General features: G+C 49.9%; 1 protein-coding gene across 3 annotated transcripts in view; it reads right to left on the reverse strand.

Annotated features, from left to right (window-relative positions):
* The window catches only part of SLC39A11 (solute carrier family 39 member 11), a 78576-nt gene that overhangs the window by 41201 nt on the left and 9594 nt on the right, over positions 1-27781 (reverse strand). For 2 of the 3 annotated variants that reach the window (XM_030506465.1, XM_030506467.1), the window contains exon 5: positions 14373-14517. In XM_030506465.1, the coding sequence (XP_030362325.1) occupies positions 14373-14517 (145 nt within the window). The remainder of the gene's footprint in view (positions 1-14372; positions 14518-27781) is intronic. The other variant, XM_030506466.1, reaches the window with a different exon arrangement.

Genomic DNA, 27781 nt, shown 5'->3' on the forward strand with positions numbered 1-27781 from the left:
AGTTTTCCCAGACAAAACAACCCTCTGGAAATCTCATCTGGATGCATTAAACCTGCACCTTATTCCTCCAGAGCCACAGGGATTCACTCTCAGACACCAAACCCCCCATTCACAGCAACATCAATGCCATGGCAGCCTCTTCCATGGGGATGAGGAGGACGATGGCTGCAACAGAGGTGACATCGCAGCAGCCAAGCATGGTAAGAACAACATGGTAAGAACCCACAGCAATCACAAGGCCAAGGTGCTGCCCTTCAAGCAGCACAGATTGCCTCATGGCAGCAGGAACGCCAAAACCCTCCCTGCTTCACATCTGCCATGTTCAAAGATTAATTTCTTGGGCAAGAGCGATGTAATTATATGCACCAGGTCCTTTTAAGCAAACTAATTCACACTAACTTCCAAGATCTCTTTAAAGAGTTCCCAGTAGATGAAGTGCATTGCTGAATCATTTTATGCTGGAATCTTACACATTCAAGTTAATTTAATCATTTCATTTCAGAGGGCTGAGCTATGTTCGGCTCTCGGATCCTTGGCAGGCAACTGCTTCTGATCTGAGTGAGATCAGAGGCAGCGAATCTCAGAAGGAAGAAAAAGACCAAACCACAATCTCATTACAACCTTAGAAAGAAAACAGGAATTTTGATCAGGAGCTATTAAGGGACCAGGCAGCTCTCCTGCACTGGAAGGATGGGGCTCACAGCCCCAAGGCAGCCCAGTGCAGTGGTCACGACCATGGGCTCAGCGCTGTCACTGCAGGGCTCCACCAACATCCCAGCACATCTGGACCACATCTGCAACCAACCAACCCTGCCTCCAGCCCAGGGGTGCTCTGGCATCGTCCCCCCTTCCCACACACCTGCATATCATAGGATTACAGAATGGTTTGGGATGGAAGGGACCTTAAAGCTCATCCAGTTCCAAACCCCTTCCACAGACTTCCTGGGGCAGAGCATAGTTAGGAGAAATTCTAAAGCAACACCCAAATCTGGGGGTGCAGAGACCAGTTGCAGCCTCTATAATGGGCCATGCACCAGATCCTGCCCTTCACACCAGTGACCCACAGCCGGTGATGCTTCCCCCAGTGCACACCAGCTCCTCACAAGCCAGTTCCTAGAGTTTCCCAGCTGCAGGTTGAATTTGCTGTTCAGCAGCTTCACGTGTGCTCTGGAATATAGCCACATCTGGAGGGACACATCTGGGGTTCCCATCCTCATCCCCCACTAGCCACAGCCTGGAGCGAGGGAAAGGCACCGATCCTGCTGGATCAGTCACTGCCATGGCCAGGCAGACCCGACGCAAGGGAAAAGGGGCTATTCTTATAGTCTGAAAACCAAAATGAATAAATAATTGCTTTCTGAGGAAAATAAAGTGCTCCTTTGTTCTCAGCCCTCCAATGTACAAAATCAATCCCAGCTCCCCCCAAAGGGACAAGCAGATTGGATTTCTGCCTGCTCTCCTGGCAAAGCCACACCGTCAGGCTGCTTCCAGGAGCACAATCCCTCATCCCACACTCGCCGTTCCGGCGTGTGATATCCCGATGGTATCGCACACACACAAACTACCCCCTTGATCCACAGAAACTAATTCCACCCCTACAACAGTATTTGTGCAAACAAAGCAGGTTTCGAACCCGTCTGTTGCAGCAAGGGAAGGAAACGGACTTGAACCGAGCCCTGCCAGAAGAGCCGGAGATGCCTTCCCACGTTAAGGAAAGGATCCCAGTCTTTTCCTTCTGTCTGACAGCACTTTCTAGCCTACTACTAAATGTTGAATTCTCCTATTTTAGGTAATCTTTAGGGTAAAACCAGAAAAGCAAAACCAGGGCTCAACCCGCAGCGTTACTTTGTGAAACGGAGGATTCATCAACAGCCTCAGCGGCAACGTGAGACTTAGCTCAGGGTCTGGGCTTTTTTCCTTCAATAAATTCTGATTTATGGATCTGGGATGATTGCCTCAGGAATGAAAACTCCTGTCTCAAGCAGAAACACACTGCTCCTCACTGCAGTCAGTGGGGATGCAGCAGAGGGGATGCTCCCGGCCCTCAACATTTAGGAGATCCACAGGACCCCATGTGCTGGGGACTGCCCTTGGATCGGCAGACACATGGAGCTGGGGGAAGGCAGCAAAAACCTCTCAAAAATCAATTTCAAGGAGCTGGGTTCTTTTTTTTCTTCTTCGAACCCAAAGCCAATCGATCTCTCTGAGCCTGGGGTGGGATGACTCAGCCGCAGAATGGCACTAAGCTCTCCTTCCTCGGGAATTCAGCTGGGTAGCACTCACATACATGGAAAAAACACTCATTTCTTACATTTTCTTCTAGTACTTCAAGAAAGGATTATTGTAAACATCCTTTATCTGCCTTTTCAATGAAAAACCTCAGCACTAAGCCTCCCAGAAACTCCTGTTCCCAGTTGAAGACATTTCTGATCCCTACACAGCGAGACCCCGATGTCTACGACACACAAAGACATCGTCCTGAGGCCAAGTCCTGCTTTCCCCAAAGACCAACCCCAGAACCAAACCAGCAAAAACCTGACACAGTGCAGAAAGTGATGGATGTTTCACAGGGCTCTCACACCCAGCAGTGAGGCACCTTCCCAGGCAGGACCAGCACCCTGAGCCTGGCATGGCTGCAACTCTGAGCAGGCTGAGGTCTCCTCTGAAGCTAATCTAATGTTAAGAGTCATAGAGTGGTTGGAAGGGACCTTAAAGCTCATCCAGCTCCAACCCCTGCCACGGGCAGGGACACCTTCCACTAGAGCAGGTTGCTCCAAGCCCCTGTGTCCAACCTGGCCTTGAACACTGCCAGGGATGGGGCAGCCACAGCTTCTCTGGGCACCCTGCGCCAGCGCCTCAGCACCCTCACAGGGAAGAGCTTCTGCCTAAGAGCTCATCTCAATCGGCCATCAGCCACCTCTCCGGGCTCTGGGAAAGCTGCCGAGCTCCACCTGGAAAAGAATGTGCAACTTCAAAAAAACCCCAAAGTTACTCTACTAATTGCACCTTCCCGGGATGCGATACCAGGGGACAGCCCCATCTGCACACTGCAGAAAGACTCCTGGGTGGAGAGAGCCTAACAAGTATTTTACTGATTATTTTTAAAGCTGAACATTGCTTATGGATGCTGTAAAATCCCATCACCTGCATGTAAGGAAGCACCACGCCGTGGCCAGAGCCCCTTGTACAAAAAGGAGAGCCTGACTGGTAGTAAAACAAATAAATATAAGCAAGCACTACTTTAATTGTACGTAATTGGGAATTCAGTGCTATTTCATACTGACTTTAAGGCGGTTCGCACCATCTGCTGCCACAGATACATCTTAGGGCTTTGAAGAGAATCAATCTCAGCTTTGCTTCCTCTCTCCAGATGCCCCTGAGGCCAGAGTTCTCATTGAGCAGCGTGTGCCACGGGGGGCATCGCACCAAGAGGGCAAACCCAGGGCCCGGGGCAAGTACTCTGCTGTTAGGTAGAGACACACAGATGGCAGTGAATATGCTTGAGCTTTAGGACTTGCAGATAACCCAGTTTAGAAAATAGAGACTTAGTTTAAGCTTATAACAAATACAGACGAGAAACCACCAGGTCTTTATAGAGGAGAAATAAAAGACCTTTTTTGTGGAGCTCCCAGAAGCCAAGTACCAAACCCGGCTGCTGCATCAGCTGCAATGGTTCACAGCCTGCAGTGGGTCCTGCCCCGCTGCCATCGGTCCCCCCCAGCCCATCCCAGGCAATGGGGATGCTGGGGGAGCACGTTCCCATCACACCTCCCTCGCAGGCAGCTGCCAGAGTTGGCTCCTGCTCGAGGTGCTGGGGCTGTTCCAGTCCCACCAACCCTCCTGCTTCCACCGCCTACGAGAAAATAAGGGAGAAAAAGCACAATCTGAGCTCTCTGCTCACACGCTGCAGCTATTCTGCATCCAAACCCGGATGAAGTAACTCCCTGTGCAGCCTCCAAATGGGAGGACAGCACCGCTTCACTGCTTCCCTGGATCCCACTCCAGAGCCAGGAACAGCCTATTTCTGTGCTGAGCAGCAAGCCAAGGAAAAAACAACCACAAGCCCAACAATAACCCACCCAGCCAGGCTGAATGCTGTTTGCCTCTGTATTGGGATGAAATAAAGCCTCATTTACAACAGCCCACCGAGAGGGATGTTATGTGATGGACAGGATGTCTAAGCAGCTAACCCATTACATGGGCACAGCTTGAAACCAAAAGTCATTTCAGTTCAGTGGTGCCTGTGTGAAAGGCAGAAAGATATTCCCTAATTGGGGTTATTTATCCAGCAGCCCTCCCGGCAGGTGTGCAGACTGGGATTACTGGTGTGTGGACAAGCCCTGGCCTGTGTGAGGGTCTCCCACACCCCACATCCCCCTCCCCACATCCCCCAGCAACCCAGCCCCACATCGCCCTCCCTGCATCCCAATCACAAAGCACACTTCAACCCAGTCCCCTGGGCATCGCTGAGTGGATTTGGGATGCAGCAGGCAGCAGCAGGCAGCAGCAGGCAGATTGGAGGCAGCTGCTTCAAAGCTATTCTCCCTTTCAAGGAAGCAGGCAGATGAAGTGGGGGGATGTTCTGCAGTTAGTGTTCCCTTCTCGGGAACAGCACCAGCAGGAGCTCCCCTTCTTCAAATCCTGAAAAGTTCATATTAAATAGAGCCATTGGAAAAGTCTAGGCACTGACAAAGCTTCAATCACAGCTTCTGTCTTATTAGGCAGCAGGGACGCTGAGTGAGGCAGGAGCTGCAGGAGCGCAGCGCTCATTACCTCTGCCCCTTGCAGAGCTTTTTCCTTCCAGTATGTAAAAAAAGCCCCTGTTATCACACAGCATCTCCTGCTCCAACCCTGGGCACCATCTCTCCAGGCAGCCTGGCCTGGGGGGCCCCAGCACTGTTCCCAAGGGAGCAGTTTGAACCCACGATCAGCCCAGTGTTGGGAGCGATGGAGCAGATCCCAGTGCCCCTGGGTCATGGATGGGAAGACCCCAATTCCTTCCTGCATCAGACACTCTCCGTGGCTCGTCACCACCATCCCACATGGCCATGGGTAGATCCATCCTCCTGCATCCCCAGCGATTGGGGCAGAGTGGGCACCCAGTCGCTCAGTGCCACCTTCAGGTACAGGGACCCCAGGAAGGTGCTGTGGAGCATCACCAGCTATTTGCCATTTCACATCGCAGTGTATCCCTCCTGCCAAGCTGTCCTCCTGGGAGCCTGTTGGGATGCATTTGCACTGAAAACAACATGGAAAATATCATTACTGCTGAAGTCACCCCCATGGCACTGGAGCCATGCGGGAGGTGATGCTGCACCACAGCAGCTCCTGGTTGTGCATAACCCAGCCAACAGCAAAGATTCCTTCAAAATATTATCCAAGCACTTCAGATGACTGGTGCTTGGCACATCTCTCATCATCTTTGCCCAAGGACCAGCCCCATTCCATGGCATCCACCCAGCACCCACCACCACACCGGTTTAAAGAGCAATTAGAGTATAAACCCACCAGCCCCACTGATTTAAAGAGCAATTAGAGTGTGAAGAGGGCTTTTATCTGCACAATCAATACTCATATCTGGGAAAGCTTCCTGGTGGGAGGTAGAATATAAAACATTGATTTTTAGTCAAAAGGCATATTCCATCATCCTGTGCCATATACCATGTGGAAACGGATAAAAGAGAGGCCCGGACATGAACGTGTCTCAGGACACATTGAACTGAAATAAAAAGTTGAAATCAGGTGTTGAAATTGAAATCAGATGGGAAAAATCAAAAGCACAAATCGCATCAGAACAGTGATTAGGGAAAGAACCTGCTGCCTTCAGAAGGAAAAAAGCCTCCTCCAGCAGCAGCAGTGCAGGAAACCTCACCAAGAGCTCCAGCCCCAACCCACCACCTCCAAATCACACACATGATCAAAGCTTTAATTTATCCATCTTTCCAGAGCACAGGCTGAGCTCCAGAGACCTTTGAGCACCAGAACCAGTGGGTGCTGCCAAACTTCTGCCGCCTCTGAGCAGCTCAGGAACCATTGGTGCAAAGACAGAAAACTCTGCACAAGAGCTTCATGCTTTTAGGTAATAAAAATACAGTTCATGGTGCTGCCCTGTGCCCCTCTCTGCACCCAGACAATAGCTGCAGCTTTGCTGAGGAGGTTTGTGCTTGCTCAGAGGTGGCGAGAAGCAGAAGCAGAGTTGAGATGCTCCCGGGATGCTCCCAGCACACCCCAAGCACCACCAGGCACCAGTTAAAAATCCCAAAGCAGCCAGGCTGTTACCTAAACAGATCCCAGATTGCAAAGAGAACAGGTCGCCCAAAAGCATGACCAGAACCACAGAGCAAATTGCTATATATATGTGGATACATATACACATAAAGCTGTATGATGGAATGGCTTGGGTTGAAGGGACCTTAAAGCTCATGCAGTTCCAACCCCCTGCCACAGGCAGGGACACCTTCCACTAGAGCAGGTTGCTCCAAGCCCCTGTGTCCAACCTGGCCTTGAACACTGCCAGGGATGGGGCAGCCACAGCTTCTCTGGGCACCCTGTGCCAGCGCCTCAGCACCCTCACAGGGAAGAGCTTCTGCCTCAGAGCTCATCTCAATCTCCCCTCTGGCAGGTTAAAGCCATTCCCCTTGGCCTGTCCCTACAGGCCCTTGTCCAAAGCCCCTCTCCAGGTTTCCTGGAGCCCCTTTAGGCACTGGAGCTGCTCTAAGGTCTCCCCTTCAGGAGCCTTCTCTTCTCCAGGCTGCCCCAGCCCAGCTCTCTCAGCCTGGCTCCAGAGCAGAGCTGCTCCAGCCCTCGCAGCAGCTCCGGGGCCTCCTCTGGCCTCGCTCCAGCAGCTCCACGTCCCTCTGGTGCTGTTGCCCCAGAGCTGGATCAGGGCTGCAGGGGGGGTCTCCCCAGAGCGCAGCAGAGGGGCAGGATCCCCTCCCTCGACCTGCTGCTCACGCTCTGGGGGTGCAGCCCAGCACACAGTGGGGTTCTGGGCTGCAAGCCCACACTGCTGGGTCAAGTTGAGCTTATATATATATACACACACACACACACACACACGTGTGTGTGTATATATATATATGAGATATATATACAATCTGTCTCCATAATGCGGTCAAGCTGCTCTGTACAGACACACTGGGGCTGAGGACCACTTCGTTGCCCTCCCCTAACTCCATGTGGGGACTCTCCAAGCCCTGGCCCATCTGTCACAAACACCTTTACGCTCTCGAAGCCACAGTTGATGCCCAAAGACGCAGCTGGGCTACAGCTTTTTATACACTTCATTATCCCTAAAACACTTGTTTAGTTTGAATATGGGGAATAGCCCTGGTTTTGTTTTTTAATGGAGTTTATTCCCTTTCCTTCAAAGCAATGATGATGGCCTTCCTCTGCTTCATGGTACATGCCCTGGCATTGCTCCTCAGCTAATATTGCTGTCATAACGCAGAGTGACTGCTGGAGCTCCTGATTTTCATTTCACTCCTCCAAAACATCCTCAGGGTGACTAAAAATGATTCCCATCCCCATTCAACTAAAGAACCATAGCTAGGAAATAAATGAATTACTGTGCTTATTGAATGAAGCCAAAACAACATCCACTCTAGAGGCAATGATACTGATTGTTAGTTCAGTTTAATAAACCTTGAAATTTAAGGCTTTGCTGAACGCAGCTGCAGTGGGGTGGTGTTTCTCCCAAGTTTCACTTGTGCTAATCCCCTTCCAGCCTGGAGCTGGGTTTAGGCAGGATTTTAACCCTCCAGCCAGCTCCAAGCCACAGGACAACCACACCAAGGCGTGGGTTTGATGCAACACACATCTCTGGAGATGCTCCATTAAAGCAGATATTTTAATGCCCTATTACCTTGCTATGTCAGGAAAGTTACTTCTAGAGGACTAACTACCCTTGCACACACATGTGTACACACACTCGTGTGACCCCTGCACCATCACACCAAACACAGCAGTGCATCCACAGGCTGAGGATGGAAATGAGCCCCTGAGGAACCTATTTTATACAGCTGCAGAATTAAAAAGACTTAACAGATTGTCAGGTGTAGCCAGGAAATTAAAGCTCCTTGATAATATTGCACCAAGTTAACGAAGCTCAATTGGAGAAACGACTCCCCTGATTAATGGCCCAGGCAGCTCCGAAAGCCTCCCGGCAGCTTCCCCGCTTACTGATAGACCTGATTTCAGAGCGTGGGTCCCAACCAGCACGTCACTCAACAGACTTTAATAAGCCTCATCATAGATCAACAAATCACCCTGAAATAAAAGGAGCACAGAGCGGAGCAGCCAGTGCATGTACCATGATGCTACCTGCATCCCTGTCCCCCAGCACCCATGGGTGATGGCTGAGAAATCTCTCCAGGAGCTGCCTTTCCTGCACCAGCAGGCATGAAGACACTCATCTGCCACCAAGCATTCCAGATGAGGAACTCTGCACCCACCCAGCCCTCTTTGCTTGCTAACTTCATCTTTATAGGCAAGAGATCCAGCCAGACCCTACAGCAAGCAGCAGAGCAGGAAAACCACATCCTCGTGCTGTTAAATCTGTGCCTGTGTTGATTCAGGAAGGATTAAGAGACTTACAGGAAAAGGCACCTCAAAGACCAAAGCTCTTCCAGCACGAGGCATTGCTGCACAGCGCATCCTCCACCGCAATGCCTGCAGGGCACAACTTGATCCCCCAACAATGCCACCACCGCTGGTGTACACCAAATCCACAGCAAGCTGATTCTGTGTTAGCCTCTTCCACCCACTCCAGCTCCCTTGGAAAGCTGAAATGCCACCCACAGGTCCCCCTGAAGGGACATCTTGAAATGACAGTGATGGAAATAAAGCTGTAGCTCTTCTGCAACTCTAGTAGTTGAACAGAATTAAACAGAGAAGCCTGTGGCGAGGCTAAGCCCTTCTGGTGTTTCATTTAGGAGGACACACTGGATGAAGCCCAGGAAAGATAGACATGTTAATGAGAAGCCATGAAAGAGAACACTTGCAGGAAGCAGATCAAGATGCCAAGAGCACATTTGAGATGTCATCTGCAGAGGGGACATTGTCTCCCCTCAGCACAGCGCTTCTCCCTGTCCAAGTGGTTGTGAAAGCAGCAAGCGTGGAGGCAGCTCCTGCCTCTCCAGGCAGATAAAGCAGCAGTCCCCACTGCCAGCAGCTCTCAAGCTCATCACAGCACTGTTCAACTGAGAACGAAGCAAAGGACAAAGGCACCAAATGTTATGCCAGGTTTATTCCAAGGGGCCATACCTCAAGCATCCTCAACCTCTGACAGCCTTCCAAACCAAGACTTCTCTTTGAAGGGTCTGACAACCCTTCTTTGAAAGTTACTTCCAACTCCAGCTCAAGATCTCACCTCCTCTTCAAAGGGCAGCTGAACTCTTTGAAGACCCCTTACTAACTCAAGAGTACCTTGAAACAAAACCCAGCCAAGGAATTTAGAAGTTGTTTTGGTGGTGCTGCTGCAGCATGGTTCTCCTCCTCCTCCCTATTAGCAATAATGTAAGCACCATGATGTGTGAAAACAGGCTCTGCTCCCCCGGCAAGGTGGAAATGAGCAACAGCAAACAGATGGGATACGCAACACAAAGATCCCCATCTCGAGAGCCTTGGGAGATGGAGAAGGTCAGCACTGACACAGCACAGGTCACACAAAGCCAGGGCTCTCTCCTGGTAGGTCACAGGTTGACATTTCCTGAGGGATCAGGCTGTTCAGAGTATGAAATCTTCATGACTTATACCCAGAGCAACCTGCTGAACTGAGTGGTTTATTTACTGCAGGCTGTGGTAAGTGTAGGAGTGCAGCAGAGTCCTGCAAAGATAACCAGGATAATTCTATATTTTTCTTGGAAAGCAGAAGAAAGGAACACATCTACTCCCAGTGACACCACTCAGGAGCAAAGGAGAACAAACCACCAGGCTCCATTTAGCCCTGTAAACTCAAAAATCCTAACCCAAGGAGTAAGACTGCAACCAGAATAAGGGGGGCACAGCCCTACCTGTGAAATAGGGATCTCATCAGCTGATGAGGGATTATGTGCTCCAGTTTTATTTATTTCTGAAGCTCTGTGTATATAAATCTACATTTAGTCATGACTATAAAAACCAAGCACAGAACCCAGCCTGACAAGATGGTCAATAACCATTTGAAACGCTCCAGAAAGGGGCATTAGGATCTTTTAAATCAGTATAGACATTGCAGGAGGTGTTCATCATTGAGGCTGGCTATTAAAACTCAAAATGAATTGATGTCTTTTGAAAGCAGCAGTTTTCTGGACCAAGCATGGAGTGAACATGTCAACGTTATAACAAATACAGTTGGAACCACCTAAACCTGGTGAACATCCCATTTTGCAGAAGGAGCCTCTTGTTACAGAAGGTGCAATGAGTTAATGAACCTTTTGGATGCACATGCGAGGGCTCTGGCTCAATTACCCCCATGAATCATGATGGGTTTCATGGCTGGAGAGGTTTCATACATCATCCCTCCTTCACAGCATCTGCTTCTGCTCAGGGAAGGAGGGAACAGGGAGAACAGTCATAGGGTAAGCATCAGCAAACGCTCATGCTCTTACAATGGGACCTGGCTATTCCTATGGAGCTTTTCCCTTGGTATAGGGGGCACACATGGATCAGGGCAGCCTGAAAAGCTGGGACAAAGCTGGACTTTCTGAAGGCATCCAGTACACCAGCAGTTACAGGGAAAGAAGTGAATTTCCTGGCTGCAGGGACACAACCAGAGACAGAAGCAAACCATATGCAGCACCAGTACCAACCCCACAGCCCAGCTCACACCCTCTCTTTGTACCGGTCCCTAAGGGGTTTGGCTTCTTCTTATCTCCCCAGCTCCCTTTCTCCCTTTCATCAGAGGGAGGACTTGAACAGGACTTGAACTGCCTGGGCACTGATGAAAGAGATGCTATGTGAGCAGGGTCTGCTTCTCCCTGTGTGCAGTCTGCTCCAGCAGCCCTGGCGCACAACAACTGCCTTTGAAGGGGAAAAATAAAGCAAAAATGGGGAAACAAAAATATGAGAGCTGCAGGAAAGAGGGTGAAAATTAAAGCAGAGGCTGTGTGATGCTGCTGAGATGGGCCCAGCCGGTCCTGGGGAGTGCAGCACGAGGGTATCTGGGTGTCCCCAGTCCACCACCTCCTGCTCCAGGGCTTCCCCAGCCAAAACACCGCCTAAACGTCAGCAGCTGATTTGATGAAGCAGCTTAAATTGAAGGGAAAAAACACAAATTCAATACAACGAGCTTTCTCTACAGTGCCCCCAAACCCCAAGGCTCACTTAAGTGACAAAAGAAATGAAATTTCCTTTCTTAAGTACACTACTTCAAACGCCAGTATCTTTTTCCAATTAGTAAATCCATCTGGATTTACTTACTGAACATCCACACAGGAATGCCACAGTACCACTTCCTAAACCACGTCCCACCAGAAGTCAATCAAGTCATTAAAGCAAACTCCGATTCCCTCTAACAACGTTAGGGAGTTAAGAGCATTGGCAGCACGATGTCAGAAGCTAATCACATCCCCTTGGCACAGACATCTGTGTGTCTGGGATGGACAACGAGCAGAGATGCTGCTGGTTAACCAGGTACTTCAGCAGACATATATTTGCTCTTTGGGTCAGCAGCCAGCTCAGATTCTACTGCTTTTAACTCCCCAAGGCCAGAGCTGTGCTGACCACTGAGGATGCTCCCAGTTGGGTACCAAAATGATACTTGGTACTTTACTCCAGGCACTCCACAGCCACAGTGCTGTGAACCCCTCTGCCCCAGAACACCTAGAAAGCATCTCCTTGGACACAAGATCTCCCACCTGCAGTAGAGGGGTGAGGATGTTAAAGAGAGTGGAGGAGGCTGCTGGGGAATATCACCGCCCTCCCACTCCACTCCATAATCTGATTTGCAGCGACGTGAATCACTTGGCACCAGGACATGATAAAGAATCAACATGCCTCGCTGTTCAATATACAGCTCCTGAGAGCATGAGTCACAGCTCAGGTTTCAAGGTGGGATGTTGAATGTAAATCCTTTCTGAGAACTACTCAAGAACACCACGCATGTAGCTATGATCTAAGGGGTCAAACCTGGCCTCCCAGTCCTGCAGCCTGCTGTGACCCTGACAAAGCCATTTCCCCTGGGTTTAGTGTCTGCAGGCTCCAGGAGGATGAGCTGCCCTGGGCCATGGGCAGGTTTAGGGAGCAGGATAAACCATCATGTCCCTCCACAGCACCAGAGAAGGCTTCACCTGCACCCAGAGGAATGAGCAAACCCTCCTCAGCTTTATCCCAACCTGTTCCAAGGGAGGCAGAGAAACACAGATTATGTTCCTTGCCTACCCAGATATATTAGAGACAAGGCTGGATTCTCTTTCATTTGTAGTAATTAAAGCTTGGTGATTATCCCACTCATCAAATACCAAGTCTAGACGCAGACTTTTCGCTGCAATTCATACCAAATCCACCCATACTCCACTTCACATGGATACATGTGCCTTACACGAGGCAGGCAGTTACTATTGCATGTCATCCATCTCCTTTTCTACAGGTCTAAGAGGAATCTTCTCCCTTGCTTAGTGCGGTTACATGGATCCCACCAGCCGTGTGACCACCCAGTCACTCCTGCTCCCAACCTCTCCTACCACCACGTTAAATAAGTGTTTACATCTCCAACAGCAAAGCCCTCAGACATGCAGGGCCCTGGAGAGCTGCACGCTTTCCCATTCCCAGCCATCTCCATCCCAGCTCCTCACCACCATCCCCAGACAATGCAAGCCAAGGCAGCGGTGTGCTTTGGGAGTTTTCTTTCTTTTCACAGCTTCAGTGATTTTAAAACCTCAAGATGTGAAGGAAGGGTCAATGATTCAACAGTGATTAAGCCTGAAACATTCCACTTACTACCCGTTAGGCTTTGAAAACACCCATTTTGTTCCCAGAGCGTTCCCCAGAGCACAGCCAAGCAGTACCAGAGCTGGGGAAAGCTGCTTTCTTGGCAGGCTTTGAGGTGTCTTGTGAAAATACCAAGCTCATTGCAGTAAGCAACAAAAACACAGCAAGAGGCAATAAAAGAATCACTGTATTGTGGATCCTTAATAGCATTGCCCCAGAGAGAGGGAAAACAACACAGTCTAGTGGAGATTTTCTATTCTCAAAACCATTTGCACTGTTATTGTTTGCAGCTAACAGCAGATGAAAACATATAACCCAGCAGCTGACGTTCCTGCCTGCTTCTGGGTTTGATCTTTAAGAATAAAATCAAACTGTACCTGGGATGAAAAGTTTCCACCTTACAAAAATACCACAAACCTTACAACAGCCTTAGAGCCTGCAGGGCTGGAGCAGCCTTTGAGCTTGCACTTGCTCCAGGAGCTAAAAGACTCCACGGATGCAAAGCCCACTGAGTCTAGCACAAAACTTCCTCCCATTCCGTTGGAAAAATCCAAGCTGGTATTTCAAGTCTTGCAAAATCCCGTGGATTTGAAACACTTCATGAAACATGCAATTAAGCAATGTGGTTAAATTACAGCCTGATTTAAAAGGGTAGCAAAAAAGAAGGATCAGTTCTTCATCCTGATCTGCTCCCAGTTGTACTCAGGATTCTGTAAACCACTATTTCACTTTCCAACCAAGAAAAAGCAGAGGAGCAATGAGATCAATTCACTCAATTACGTTTGTCTACTGCAAAGCTGCTGCTAAATAGGGGAAAAGAAAGCTGTGGTGCCTCAGAGGATATATCCCCACGCAGTCAGGATGGCCACCACCTATCCCACACACGCACCCAGGAGCTGGGGGAGCCTGATGAGGTTCCCCTACTTTGACTAAGAAGCTCCTTCTTTAAAGATCTATTTAAGGAGGAAACAGCTGCCAACAAGACAATTTCTTCCACACTTTGGCAGCTACAATTCTATTAACCTCCAAAACAAGCAGTGGCAGCCCGAGCCTGTAATTAGGGAGGGCCACCGAGGGTCACTGTCATGGGGCACCTTCAACGTGGCGTAATTTGGCAAGGGCAGGGTTAGCACTGGCTGCACCCACGCTGGAAATAGACTTATCTCAAGCTAAGCTGATGATTTCATTTCCCCAGTGAATGAGATATCTAATTATCAATAATTCATAGGCACAGACAGACGTGCAAGTGGTTTTGAGAACTGAAGGAGAAACAAGAAGTAATGATTCTTGGAATAGGAGCCAGCAGGGAGACAGATCCAGAGAGGGAAGAGAAGGTGCACTCTGCATGCACATGTCAAAACCAATCTAATTTCAATCAATCACATACGTGACAGCCTAGGTGCCAGCGTAACCGGGGTGTTTCCCCCGTACACTCTGCAGTTGGTATATGACAGGATGCTTGCCTGGATGGAGCCCAGCTCTACCTATCCGGATGGACAACTCGCTCTCGTAGACCAGCTGATGGGCAGGTTCATGCTCATACTTTTCTTTCATCGCTCGCTGGTCGAAGCTCAAGGCAAACGCTGCGTGGGGAGGCCCGCTGAAACCCTGCAAGGCAAGAGAGAAAGTCAAGGGTTTCCCCACATATCCCCATCAACCTTCTCCTAACACCATCCTCAGGAACTGCTCTGGTATCTGTGTGGTTGGGAAGCCAGTTGGGGCACGTGTCACAGCTGCATAGAGAGGTGGCTTTTGGGTTCCCCTCTTTCTCTCCAGACTGCCTAGCTGTTTAGATTTAAACATTCATTTCCAGTAGAAGCATCAAGAACAGGGTGAGGAGGAGCCAAGAAGTAAAGGGCTAAAGAAAGCAAGCCAAAATTCACATGCATTAACAGCAAGAAATGCAATTCCATAAACACAACTCCAAAGTCAACATGAAGGAGACCAGCAGACAAGGAGGGACATTCATGAGCAGCTCACAGAGGGTCGAGCTGCTGGGTTGACCTCTGCCAAAGTTCAGTTTGCAGCAGGGTACTGCTTCTTCTGCATGGATGGAGCGTGCCAGGGAAACGGTTCGTCCAAAATTGAACCCATCTGAGCATCAGACGAGACACCACGTTGACAATCACCCAGTGTTAGTGCAGTGGGACTCATCCAGATGGCCTGATGAAACTTCAGACTTGTTTGGAACATATTTCTACACCATTTGTAACCTCCAAAAAGCAAAGAAGGACGGCCAAGACCAATACTGTCCAGCTCTGCATAAAGCCTGCAGGGAATCCAAGCAGACACCCTGTGGCAAGACAGACCACACTGTTCCCATGAGTGATTCCTGCCAACCTGGATACAGCTCATGAAAACCAGACACAACTCAAAGATATGCCAGAGACTTTATCTGCATCGCCCAAAGAAAACCTGGCAGATATCATGGCCTTTTCTCCATGGTGCTGGACACACGCAGAAAGGTTGGATGTCCTTCTGGATATCCCTGGGCTGCTCAATCCCACCCAGAGACAGCTATGAAACTGGTAGGAAATACAGGTTTAGAGGCATAACCACACAGCTAAGAGAAGGGAGCATGTCCCATGGAGGTGGCTGTACAACCTGGTATGACCAGGTCCAAAACATGGGGAGCAGGACCCCAAAGTCCCTGTGTCCTCACAGGGCTGGGGTACATCCCCTGGGAACATCCGCAGGGAGGGATGTCCAGGCTGCACGGGAACACAGGCTTAGCTGGTGGATTGATGACAACAGAATAAATGAACATACGTGGAACAGGCAGAGACAGTAATGAGAGACTTGATGGGTAAGGTCACATTAAACAAAAGTAAAGGTTAAAGATGAATAACTAAATCTTCTACTCTCCCCTCATTTGCACAATATAGGCTGACCGGTACTATTAATATTCATCACATATTTGCTATCTGCTCTCTACTGCAGTTTAATCGGGTGCTTTCACCTCCCTTAACCCAGCAATTACAAGGTGCATGGGTGAGGTGCTTGGTTGAAACCCCTTTGGGAGAAGGGAGACCCACACAGCCCCACTGCGCCAGCTCACAGGAGACACCAGCATCTCTGCACCATCAATCCCCAGCAGCAGCAGGAGGAGCAGGCAGAAACACCAGCGTTTTCCAGTAAAACCTGGATGATGTGACACAGTGGGGAAAGAGGGGAACTTCAGCATCGTGACCTGACTTGAGTAAGGCAGGAAGAGACTGAGAATGGAAACTGATTTGCAGGCATTGCACAAGGCTCTCCAGCCCTGCTCCCACTGCTGACTGCCTCCTGCTTGCCATTGCTCCTGCCCCAGATCTGGGGAACACCATATTTCATGGAGCAGAAGGCTCCTTCCCCATGGCTTCTACCAGGACCTTGTTAAATGAGCTACAATCACTGCAACAGCAGCTTTGCAGGCTTCATCACCACCAGATTTATGGCTTTTCACCAGCCCAAAGACTCAAATGGGTCTTGTCAGGCAGGGAAGCAAGCCCAGGGCACAGCCAGAGCCCGCAGCACTCTGCAAGTTACAATAACCCACCCAAGAGGAAAGAAATCCCTTGTACAAGCAGGAGCAGGCAGGTAACATTCAGCATACACTCTCCATCTCCATAGATGCAAACAAGCAAGGGCCCTGCGAGGTCAAGACCACTTGCCTCAAGGTCTGCAGCCCTGGCGAGGAGCCTCCCATGGCTATTTTATGTATCACCATTCCCAGCACATCCAGTGCTTATGGACGTGGTACCTACAAATCTGCTTGCAATGAAACGGAGGAGAACTTGAAGACATTTCAGATGCTTATTGTAAGGTCAGGTCACCTCCCTGTTGCAGGCAGGAATATACAACACCAGAAATATGGGGAAATATTGGTGACCTTCAGTAAAGCACACGCTTTAATCCAACTGTGATTGCTCTGAGTCATTCCAGTCCAGCCGCTGCATGAGTCCCCTAATTGGAATGTGGCAGCGGGTTAAAAAAGCATTAGGAAGAGAAGAGGAAAGTCAACCCACATTAATTAGTTCATGCCAGTAATTAGCGTTAACTGAAATAACCACAGGGGCTTCAAAAAGCGAGCTGCAATGAGAGACTTGGACAGGAAGATCTTGGAGGAAAACTATTCTGGGATGCAGGAGTCCCCACTGCATTCGCCTCCGCTCGCAGAGCTGCAAGGGAAAGGTCGTTAGATTGTCACAGCCCCATGTGTAAAAACAGACTAGGAAACAGAGGTAATCTCTGCAGAGAGCCTGAACACGCAGATCCTGCTTTCGTTACCCAAAAGCTGCAGCAATCTGAGTTAACCCATATGGAAACATGCCCCTCTCCTGCCAGCATCCAGGTAATGTGGACTGGCACCAATGGCATCACCCTGGTATTGGAGGGCAAAAGGGTGAGACAGCTGCTTGGTTTTAGATGAAGCAAGGATTTGGGATTGCATCCTGCCCCTTGCACAAGTTGCTAAGAAAGGAATGAAGAGCGAGCGACACCTTTGAGAAACAATCTGTTCTTCTCCACCTGACCATTGAAGGAGAATAAGTTAATAAATAGTGGTGACAAAAGCTGATGGTCTGGCTTTGGCTAGATCACTTGGTACCAAATCTGGAGGTGCTGCTTGTCTGGGATGGTTGGTGATGCTGCTCTTCCCGCACAATATCTTGCTGGCTTTAACCCAGCAAACGCCCTGGAACAGGCTCCACGAAGCCAAAGGAAACAAAGACCATAATGCATCAATTAACGGCAGAAAGCACCTCAACAGGGAAGAGAAATGGAATAAATCCAGCTGTCTTATTAAAAAGAAATAGAAAATGTTCCTAACTTGTCCAGGAGCTAACACAGACAATAAGAGGCAATAACAAGCTGTGCTCGGATGGTGCCCAGCAGCTCCCATTTCACACTTACTGAAGGAGAGACAGTGATAATAGATCAGACACCAGAAAGCAGTAAGAGAAAGAGCAGGGTGGGGAGAGCAGAGAGGGGAAGGGGAGATGCTCCAGGTCCCAGCCCACAGGGATGGACCCAGCCCGTCTCTGCAGCCTCCCTATGCCCCTGGTGAGCTCAGGGCGAGCTCCATGCATGAGCCACTCGCTCAGCTCCACTGCTTCTGCACGGCTGCACAGAGCCCGGTGCCTCTGGGGATGGAGACAAAGGCTGGGCAGCAACAAAGCAGCGAGTCCCCGGCTCTTCTGAGGCAGAAAACTAGATTTATGTTCAAAATGTGACATAGGAAGGGAGCTCCCTTAGAAAGCATTGAGTTATCAGAGAGACCCAATTTGCATGTAAAGCAGCAGGCTGGTATTTTGTTATTTGAAGCAATATATCAAAGGCTGGATGCTCCCAAGTGAAACTCCGTGCTGGTTATGTATCCCTGTGCCAGCAGCACTTGTTTGTAACCCACTGAGAGCTGAGGAACGTGCAAGCAATGGTGAGACACCCCATGCTCCCTCAGCACCCTTTGTGTCATCTCTTGAGACCTCAGCCTGTTGTGTCACCCCCAAGGTCCCCGGAGCACAGAGTTGGGCAGCTGAGGACATGCCCAGGATGGGGTTTAAGACCACAGTGAGTGGTGCTGCCAGAAGCCATGATTCTGTCGGGCATCCCACCAAAAAATGCTCACCCAGCGCCACCTTCCCCCAGCACAGCATCCCTCAAAACTGCCCCATCCCTGGCAGTGTTCAAGGCCAGGCTGGACACAAGGGCTTGGAGCAACCTGCTCTAGTGGAAGGTGTCCCTGCCTGTGGCAGGGGGCTGGAGCTGGAAGAGCTTTAAGGTCCCTTCAACACAAACCTAAATCTGGGATTTTAAAACAATCCATCTCCCAAGCTCTTCTGGGATAAAAAAATAGCATGATTTTGGTCAATACTGACCTGGCATGAATTGATGGGTTAAGGGAAGGAGTTAGCAGGACTTGAATGGCAGCTCCTCTCAAAGCCAGGATCACTGGCATCCCCCCACAAAATACAAAAATCAACAACTCAAATGCAACCTTAAACACTCCACACAATAAAACCAGGCTCCTCTCACTGCTGAAGTGGGTGCAGTCATATTTATGATGAATAGCATGCAATACACAGCTCTGGGACACAGCAAATCGCCCTTGTTTTAGCCCTGAGCCCTGGCATAGCCCAGTCCACAACTGGGTCTCACCAGCAGCACCCAAACCCCCTTGATCCAACAAACTGCACCCCTATAAAGTGGGAATAAACTTGGGGATACCCAGCACAGCCCCGACCACCACAACAGCTCCATATGCCAGAGTAACCCCAACCCCACACCAAAACCCATGCAAGGAAGATGGAAAGCCAAATTTATCCTCATATGAAAGTTGAAGGGTCTCCAAGTGTTGCAGGTACATCTCAGTTTGCATTTTAATCTGGAGGTTGCTAACAAAGGAGCAGCAGCAGTGGGCACAGCAGATGGAAAGGCACTCTCATGCCAGTTCTGATTGAGCTCGCTAACGAGAGCTGGGGCAGCGCTGTCTGTCACACTGCAAAACCTTTTATTTTCCCTTGAGTTCAACTGCCTGAAGTTTTATAAAGCCACAGCATGTGCAACCAGAGGCTGCAATCAGAACTGCCCTCTGAAGCCTCAAAGTGCAGTCAAATACAACAAGCAGAAGACGAACCACAGCAGAGAAGGCAAATGGAAAAGATGAGCATGTGAGAAGCATCGCATGAGCACTTGTGATGCTGGTGGACATCAGCAGCTCCTGGGGTCTATGAACACAACCCAAGCCCTCATCCCAACAGCCAGATTCCAAATACCTTGTCCCACCACAACACCAACAGCTCCAGAGGCATCAGGTTGGGATTGCACTGAGGGGACTAGATAGGAATTGCTCCTTGATTGGAATTCCGCCGGCACCAGCTTGCTCAGCACCAGGCAGGACCAGGATAACCCCAAGCAGAGCCACAGCTTCAGCCTAGGAGCTAAATGCAGCAGATGCTTAATGCCACAGCATCCTCATGGAACTCGGTTTCCCGAGGAGGAGCACACACCAAGTGCCTGATCCTGCATCACACCAGCACTACAGCCCTCCCGCCTGCACCAGGAACACCAACAGCTTCCCAGAGCTACAGGGGGAAGCCCGAGAGCCTCCTGCTTCCCACACTGAGCATCTTCCATCTGGCTGCTCCAGCCCCGCATCCTCCCCCGGCCCAGCACGCAGCCCTGCCTGCAGCAGGCAGGAGGCTCGTAGCTATGGCAGCACTGCCGCGGGAATGGGGAAGGAAAGGTTCATCCAGAGACCCCAAACTGCAGTGTTTTCATGGCAAACCTGCTCCGGCAGCATCCTGTGAGCAGATCACACCAGGCTGGGAGGCCCTTCTCATCCCACAACACCAGAGCCTGCCCCTGATAACTGCAACAGGGAAGCTTAAGTGAATATTAAGGCAGGCTGATATCAGTTTATCTGTAACTAATGTAATATTATTGCGAGTACATTTTATTCACTGCTAATTATCAGCCACTGATAACTCATAATTCCTGACAATTGCAAACAGCAGCTTTAATCACCAGCCTCTGCAGACAGGCTGCGAGGGCAGGAGGAATAAACCACCTCCCTTCACGTCACCAGCAGCATGGGGACAGATAGGGTGTCCTGTGGGGTGACCCTGGAGTAGCCCCGGCCATGGGGGCTCCTATGGGAGCTGCCTCATCCGACAGCAGCCGATGGGAGACACTTGGCAGTGCCACAACCAGCAGCACATCCACAAATGCCACCCAAGGGAAGGAAATTTATCAAAACCTACCCAAACTTTCATATAAACCAAATTTGCCCAACAGGAACAAGAGAAAGCCCTTCTGATCCAGGGATGCTGCAGCACCCGCTCCCAGCTCAAATACAGCACAGCTGGACCCCAAGAGCATCACTGCCAGGGAGCAGGCACATGCCACCAGCACCAGCCCCACCAAGAGGAGCTCCAAGGGGAGATGGGCAAAGGCCAATCCAGCTTTTTGGCCAAAACAACATTCCTATTAAAAATAAACATATGGATTTTTCTCGTTGGCACATTTGGGGCTTTGGCCTTTCCAGGAGGGAGGAAAAACACAGCAGGAATGTCGCTGGCACCCGGTCTGGGAAGGCGGCAGCTCCAACAGCACGGGCTGGGTGAGCACTGCCTGGGAGGAGGGAACTCGCGTGTGATTCCCAGGGAATCACAGAGGGTTTGTTACAAAACGGGATGTTTTGCAAGTGCGCTGGTTTACATGGCAGAGAGGAGGCCGCTGCTGTAACCTCTGCCACTGCAAAAACAAGAGCGCAGGAATGTGTTTGCTGCTTTTGCCACAGGACACAGCAAAATAACAAACAACTTGTTAAACAGCCAGAACCCACCTCTGCAACAGCAGGACACGGGCTTCATGTCACCAGCCTCCTGCCTGGAGGTTCTTGTCATCAGGAAGCTCAGAGAAACCTCAAAACACAACCAGTAAACCTATTTTTCAACAGACCACCAAAACCAGTTAGGATGTACATCCACTTCCAGCTCTTTGCTGGGAGGAAACTGGGCTGTTACAGCCACAGCCAGATCCTAAAGGATATATAAGGGATATCCTAAGGGTGTAAGGGTGCTGAGGCGCTGGCACAGGGTGCCCAGAGAAGCTGTGGCTGCCCCATCCCTGGCAGTGTTCAAGGTCAGGTTGGACACAGGGGCTTGGAGCAACCTGCTCTAGTGGAAGGTGCCCGTGGCAGGAGGTTGGAACTGAATAAGCTTTAAGGTCCCGTCCAACACAAGCTTCCATGATTCTATGGTTTTCCCAAGGGATATTTTCCTAAGGGCTGCCTCCCATATCACCACCACCCAGATGCCTGCAGCTTGCTCAGCAGGACACGGCAGAGAGGTTTGTGGCATCAAGTCAGCACTACAATATGAGATTTTAATTGTGAGCAATAAACCTTTAAGCCTCAGATGGGATTAACAAAAGCTTTTTCTCCACATGCTTATTAAAGTCTAATGGAGACCAGCTTTGCCTCTTTTCTCTCTCCCTGCCCCCTTCCCACCTTGTATATTTGTAGCGTGGCAACATGTATTTTTACAGCCCTTTTATTATGCAAGGCTTTTTGCTAGGGTAAGAGAAAAAGCAAACAAAACTTCAATTAACAGCTCATTTTTACACAATATACCCCTCAGTAATGATTTGCTATCAGTGCAGATTGAATTAATGGCAAAGGGGAGAACAAAGCGGGTGGCTGCTGCGGCAGGGTGGGATGTTGAGAGCCCTGGGAGGGCTGGTGGGATGCGGAAGGCTCAGTTAGTGATCCATCACCCCTCAAATGAAGGGCCACACCATGCCAGTGCTGCCTAATGACATTATGTTAACACACAACTTCCTTTAGACCCGCAATTAGCAATGTGGATGTGCACAGGTCCCTGGCAGATGGATGGAGAAGCAGCAGCGCTGGGGTGCAGCCCCTTCTCCCCACATCCCCCTGAGCATCACAGCCAGCACAGCCTCCAGGGACCCAGCCACAGCCAGTTCATTCCCAAGGACACTTCCTTGGTTTCTGCTCTTTTTCTCCACACCTCGTACATCCCATAATTACCAAAATAGCACCAAGAGAGGCACTGACTCCTCTGCTTGTCTGCAGGAGCCATGGCAGAGCCAAGGGAGCATCGAACACCTTCCTGAAGCTCAGCACAATAAATGCAAGGAGAAGCTCTTGATTCTCTTCAGCTACCGCAATTAATTTGTTAATTCATTACAGAAGAGAGGAGCAATAAGGGACAAGGCACTTCCTGATTACCACTAACAAGAAACTCGGGACTGAATTTTGGGCTGGTTCCCCTCCAAGCAGCCCTAAGGCTGGGCTTGTCCTTGGCTTTCACAGGTAACTCCTTGGGCCCTGAACTCCAACCAAGACAACCTAAAACCCAGAAAACAAGCTCAGAAATCAGCCCTCATAGCATTTACTTATATGTGTAGCATGCGCTTCACTTTTAAGGTCTTGAGAGGCCTAAAAACAGCACACACAAGGTGTAAATCAAAAGCAAGATGCCTTCCCAAGCCTGCAAACACCCTGAAACGCAGAGAAGACTCACCCAGTCACTTGTTCAGTTCACATTAGCTCTGAAGCCTGCAGACAACAGATTACAGTCACATCACTTTCAGCACCTCACTGATAATTCGAGCATGATGGGGGGAGACAGGAAAACACACCACAGATTTGGAGCAAGTCCAGAGGAGGCCCCGGAGCTGCTGCGAGGGCTGGAGCAGCTCTGCTCTGGAGCCAGGCTGAGAGAGCTGGGCTGGGGCAGCCTGGAGAAGGCTCCTGAAGGGGACACTTTAGAGCAGCTCCAGTGCCTAAAGGGGCTCCAGGAAACCTGGAGAGGGGCTTTGGACAAGGGATGTAGGGACAGGACAAGGGGAATGGCTTTAATCTGCCAGGGGACACACCACCCCATAGCCATGTGCCCAGAGCATCAAATGGGTGCCAACACAGAGACACCCACTGGGTCCAAATGATGGCAGAGGAGCCTCATCCAGGCTGAGCAGAAAGGAACAAGCCAGCCTCGTTTTCCCCCAATTCCCCAGCACCGTGCTCCTCTCCAGCAGGTTACCAGAGGCAAAATGTTCCACTGGATTAAAAGCAAGGGTCTGCTTGACACCACCCACAGCACCCCCGAGAGCTGGCTGGCACCATGCAGAGCTGTTTGCATGGAAAGGCGACCACTGAGCATCGCAAGGAGCAACTTACCCATCCTTCTGCCACCACTGGCGTCAAGGGGACTTGTGTGTGTCCTCTCTGGGGACAGACACACACAAGAGGCACAGACCCGGCTCTTTACAGCACATCTTCTAAGCAGACAGCAGTGTCAAGTCAGTCTGGGTGAGTCAGAGTTTACCCTGAGAGCAAGCTGGCTTTGTGCTGCAGTTATAGATCTCTGCATATATATCTTCCCATGATCTCCATGAAAGCAGCCTTCCTCTCCCTGACGTTCACCAACTGCCACTTCACTCGCTGCTTCTCTGTCATTTTAATGGCAGGTTTACTTTCCACAGCGGAGGCATTAATTTGGGGTTATGCTGTGAGAGAATTCAAAGGCAGGTTTTGAGATCCAGGAACAGGCACAGAACCATCCCTGACACTCGGTCCATGCTCAGCTATGAGCAGTGGGTCAGCAGCACCCACACCCTGCTCTCCCCTGGGAGAGCTTATTTAGTCCTGCTTATTCCAGGACTAAAACTTAACTTAGTCCTGCTTCTTCCAGGACTAAAAGTTAGCCTAACAAAAGGAGTGCTCTGCAAAAGGGTAAGACACTATCCAGGACCCCCTGACATGCTGCATCCCTCCCCATGGTGCCAGGCAGACTCTTTTAGCAGGTACAAGGAGATCTGGCATTCCAGCACACTCTTCCTTTTGGAAAATTTATCCTCTTTTACAATTCTGAGCCAGGCCTCAAGGAGTCATTGAAATTCCATCAGCAAAGGCTGAGCCATGGATGCAAGAAGAGCCCCCTGGTACATTACCAGCCTCATCAGTCGTCATACCCACTCGAGGCGAGCAGTGAGGAGCAAGGTGCTTTATGGTGGGCACAGGTAGGCAACAGAGAAGGGAATGGTGGAGAAGCACTTAGCCAGTGCAGGAGCTCCCTGAATGAGGAATTCAACCAGGTTTTATCTGTCCCTGTTGGTTTATAAAGGTATTTTTCCACCTCCTTGTTCTCAGTGTGACCCTGCAGAGCCTCAAACCACTCCGGATCTCATCTGCTGTCGGTGACTGTCCCCATACACCTAATAAGGGTGGGAAGGCAGTTTAACCCTGACTTGGATTCAGGGCATCTCTGCTCTTCAGCTCTTGCTTTGGGGCTTCAAATGGAATGTTTTTTTGAAATGCTTAATGCATAATGAGAGAAAATGATAATTAAGAGCAGCTGACAAATTACACTCTGGAAGTAAATAATCCTTTACCTCCATTAATACAACAAAATGCTGCTCTCAAAATTAGGATAATTACAACTTTGTGCCTTGGATTTTCGCAAATCATTTCACCCTATGTAGCAACAACTGGATTTCAGTCACTAAAACCACTGCACAGGGAAGGGTGGGAGGCAGGCTTTGGGCAAACAGATCATAATGAAACCTTTAGGGGTTTCTGGGTGCTGACCTGAAGAAGTAGGACTCTAACAAGAGACTTCCAGAGGATTCCCTGGGTGGGTTCTGTGGCCAGCACCAGGGATCATGTTGGGAAACCTGCCCTGGGACAGGACACAGGGAATCTAGTCCCAGGCATCAGTCCTGCATGGATCTAGAGCTGGGTTGGATTTATCTGATAAATTAATAAAACCCATGCCCAGGTATTCCTATTTATTTAAAGCTGGAAGGGGAAGGCCCTTTCCCAATGGAAATCTTTGCTACGTTCCCTTATGAGGCTCCCACAAGAGTTTCCCTTCCTCAGTTAAAGCCAGATCCTTCCTTGCAGAGCCAGTGGGAAAGGGCCAGAATGCCACAAAGAAAACAAACAGAAGGGCTATTTTCCCCCTAAGGAAAGGAAATCAGAGCAAACTGGGAATGCACGAGCTGAGCTGCAGCTCACGCAAGCCTGGATCAACCAAATCCCTCTGGTCCATCCAGAGGGTCCATCCATCCTCATCCCCCCACAAGGCAAAGGCACATAAATGGGCAGAGTCACTTTGCATGCCCCAAACCACCAAAACCACCTCAGTGGAACTTCTTTATTTGATCATTTTACCATGATTATGTAGTCCAAGACACAGCTGGCCCCTGGGCTGCTCTGGACACTGCTTCAGTCCCACACACAAACGTATTACACCAGAAACTACACCAGCCCCACACACAGGCACGTCCCTTGGTTAACACTGGCACCCACAAAGCCTCTATGTAGGATGGCAACGAGGATGTGCAGCTAATTAACTTTCTAGAAGTCACAGATGAACAGGAAAAAGCACATTAAGAATGGGAACTTGTGACGGGCACGTCCCGGAGGGATTAGCAAATTGCATAAGAGGAACCTTTATTCCGATTATAAATTAACACCAGCGACAAGACCCAGCACATTTTTACTGCCTCGTGAAATAATTAACCCGTCACATGCAGCTCCATGCAAATCAGGAGGGAGAGAAGTATTAAAAGCTTTCCATCTTCACCGGGTGGAAGCACATACCGGGAGCATCACCAGCATCCTCAAACAGCACCCACGGCACTAACGATTGCACTGCCTCATTACACCAGTACACCCAGTACATGCCAGGAATCACTGCCTAGCGCCCCATGACAAAAAAGATGCTTCCCATGGTCTAATCCAGCTGTGGTTTAGCCTTGAGAATGAAATTGCAGTTTTAAATCTGCATCCACGCCTGCAGCGGGTGGGATGCTCCCTCCTCCCCCTCCTGCAGCATCACCCTCCACGCACCAACCTCAGCTTTCCCCCAGTAAGTGACTTGCACGGATTTAGAAAGCAAAATATACATCCTCGAGGCACATCGTGAACCAAACACCAGCATTATGAAATGAGAGGAAGCCTTGGATGTCTGTTTATCAAGTTCTCAAAGTCTTCCCAAGGGGACCTGCCAAAAATAGCCTCAAATGCACTGGACAAAGTGCCCAGTCCCAGAGTATATTCCAAAAACCTCACATTGTAAAAATAGGAAAGGGCAGGAGCACAACGCAGTCATGTTTTGAGAGGGTTAATGGGATCCTGCCTCCTACTACGAGCATCCACACAAGTGCACCCACCCCACTCCTCCATCCCACGTGAAGATGCTCAGCCCGCTCCTGAAAACCATTACACAGATATAAACAGCCCCAAAGTGCCTCAAAAGGGGTATGAAACACAAGCCCCAGACCCCAGGCAGGGGTTTTGGCCACATCGGTCCTTCCCGCAGCATGAGGGGCCCCACTGAGCACACACCAACACAGGCAAAAGGCTTTTAAAGGGCACTTTAGTTGCTATTTGTTTTAAATCTAAGGAATGGGCCACCCATCACATGCAGCTTTATTGATTTACCTGGTACTCAGGGGAAAAAAAACCAACAGACTCTGTGTCTAAATGACAAGGAAAAAACCACATCCAATTGAGATGGTATTTCCAGGACAGAATTACAGCCCTGCCTCCCCATCCTTCCATCCCCAACCATCTTTTACACGTCCCCGACCATCTTTTATATGAGAAGTATTGGCAGGCTCCTAGTTATAGCTGAGTAATGGCCCATCAGCTCTCTCCCTGGATTATATATTAACTCCTGGTGCTCCCGCAGCATCCATCCTCCTCTCGCTCCCCCTTGACCACCCATCAGCTCTCAAGGGGAATCCCCGAGGCTGCCCCAGACCCCGCAGCATCCATCCAGGTCCTGGACCAAGCTTGGCTCTGGCTGCAGACCTGCACCCACCACACTGGGAGTGACAGAGCTGCTGTCTGTACATGGCCAGATGTTTCTGAGCAAAATGGAGCCTGGAGGTAGAGGAGATGAAGCTGATTAAACCTCATTATCCTATTTAGTGTAATGATCAGAGATGAGGGGACGTCATGCAGCTGGGAGTGGAAGGAATAACACAGTTAATAACTGCCTATGTTATGGCTGATGTGCAGCCCACGAGGGGTTTATCTCCCACCATGGCCAGGTTGCTTTCTCCTCTCCCTTGCCTATTCCACATCCCCAATCCACCAGCATCATGTCTGTGAATTCCTGCTTGCCCAGAGGACAACTTAAGGGCATTGATGTGGAAAGGCAGGAGCGAGGGAGGTCCTGGAAGCCACAGTGTCAACACAGGCAATCCGCTGTGCCTAAACCCAGCATCCCACTCCAGGCTCCACCAGAACACCCATGTGAGCTCCAACAGCAGCACCACTGGGATCCAGCAGCTTGAAGACAAAAGCAACACGCATCCATGTGAAAATTCAGGAGCAAAAGCAGCCAGGGAC

This window comes from Strigops habroptila, chromosome 14 (genome assembly GCF_004027225.2).
Source record: "Strigops habroptila isolate Jane chromosome 14, bStrHab1.2.pri, whole genome shotgun sequence".
In the NCBI taxonomy this organism is placed as follows: Eukaryota; Metazoa; Chordata; class Aves; order Psittaciformes; family Psittacidae; genus Strigops; species Strigops habroptila.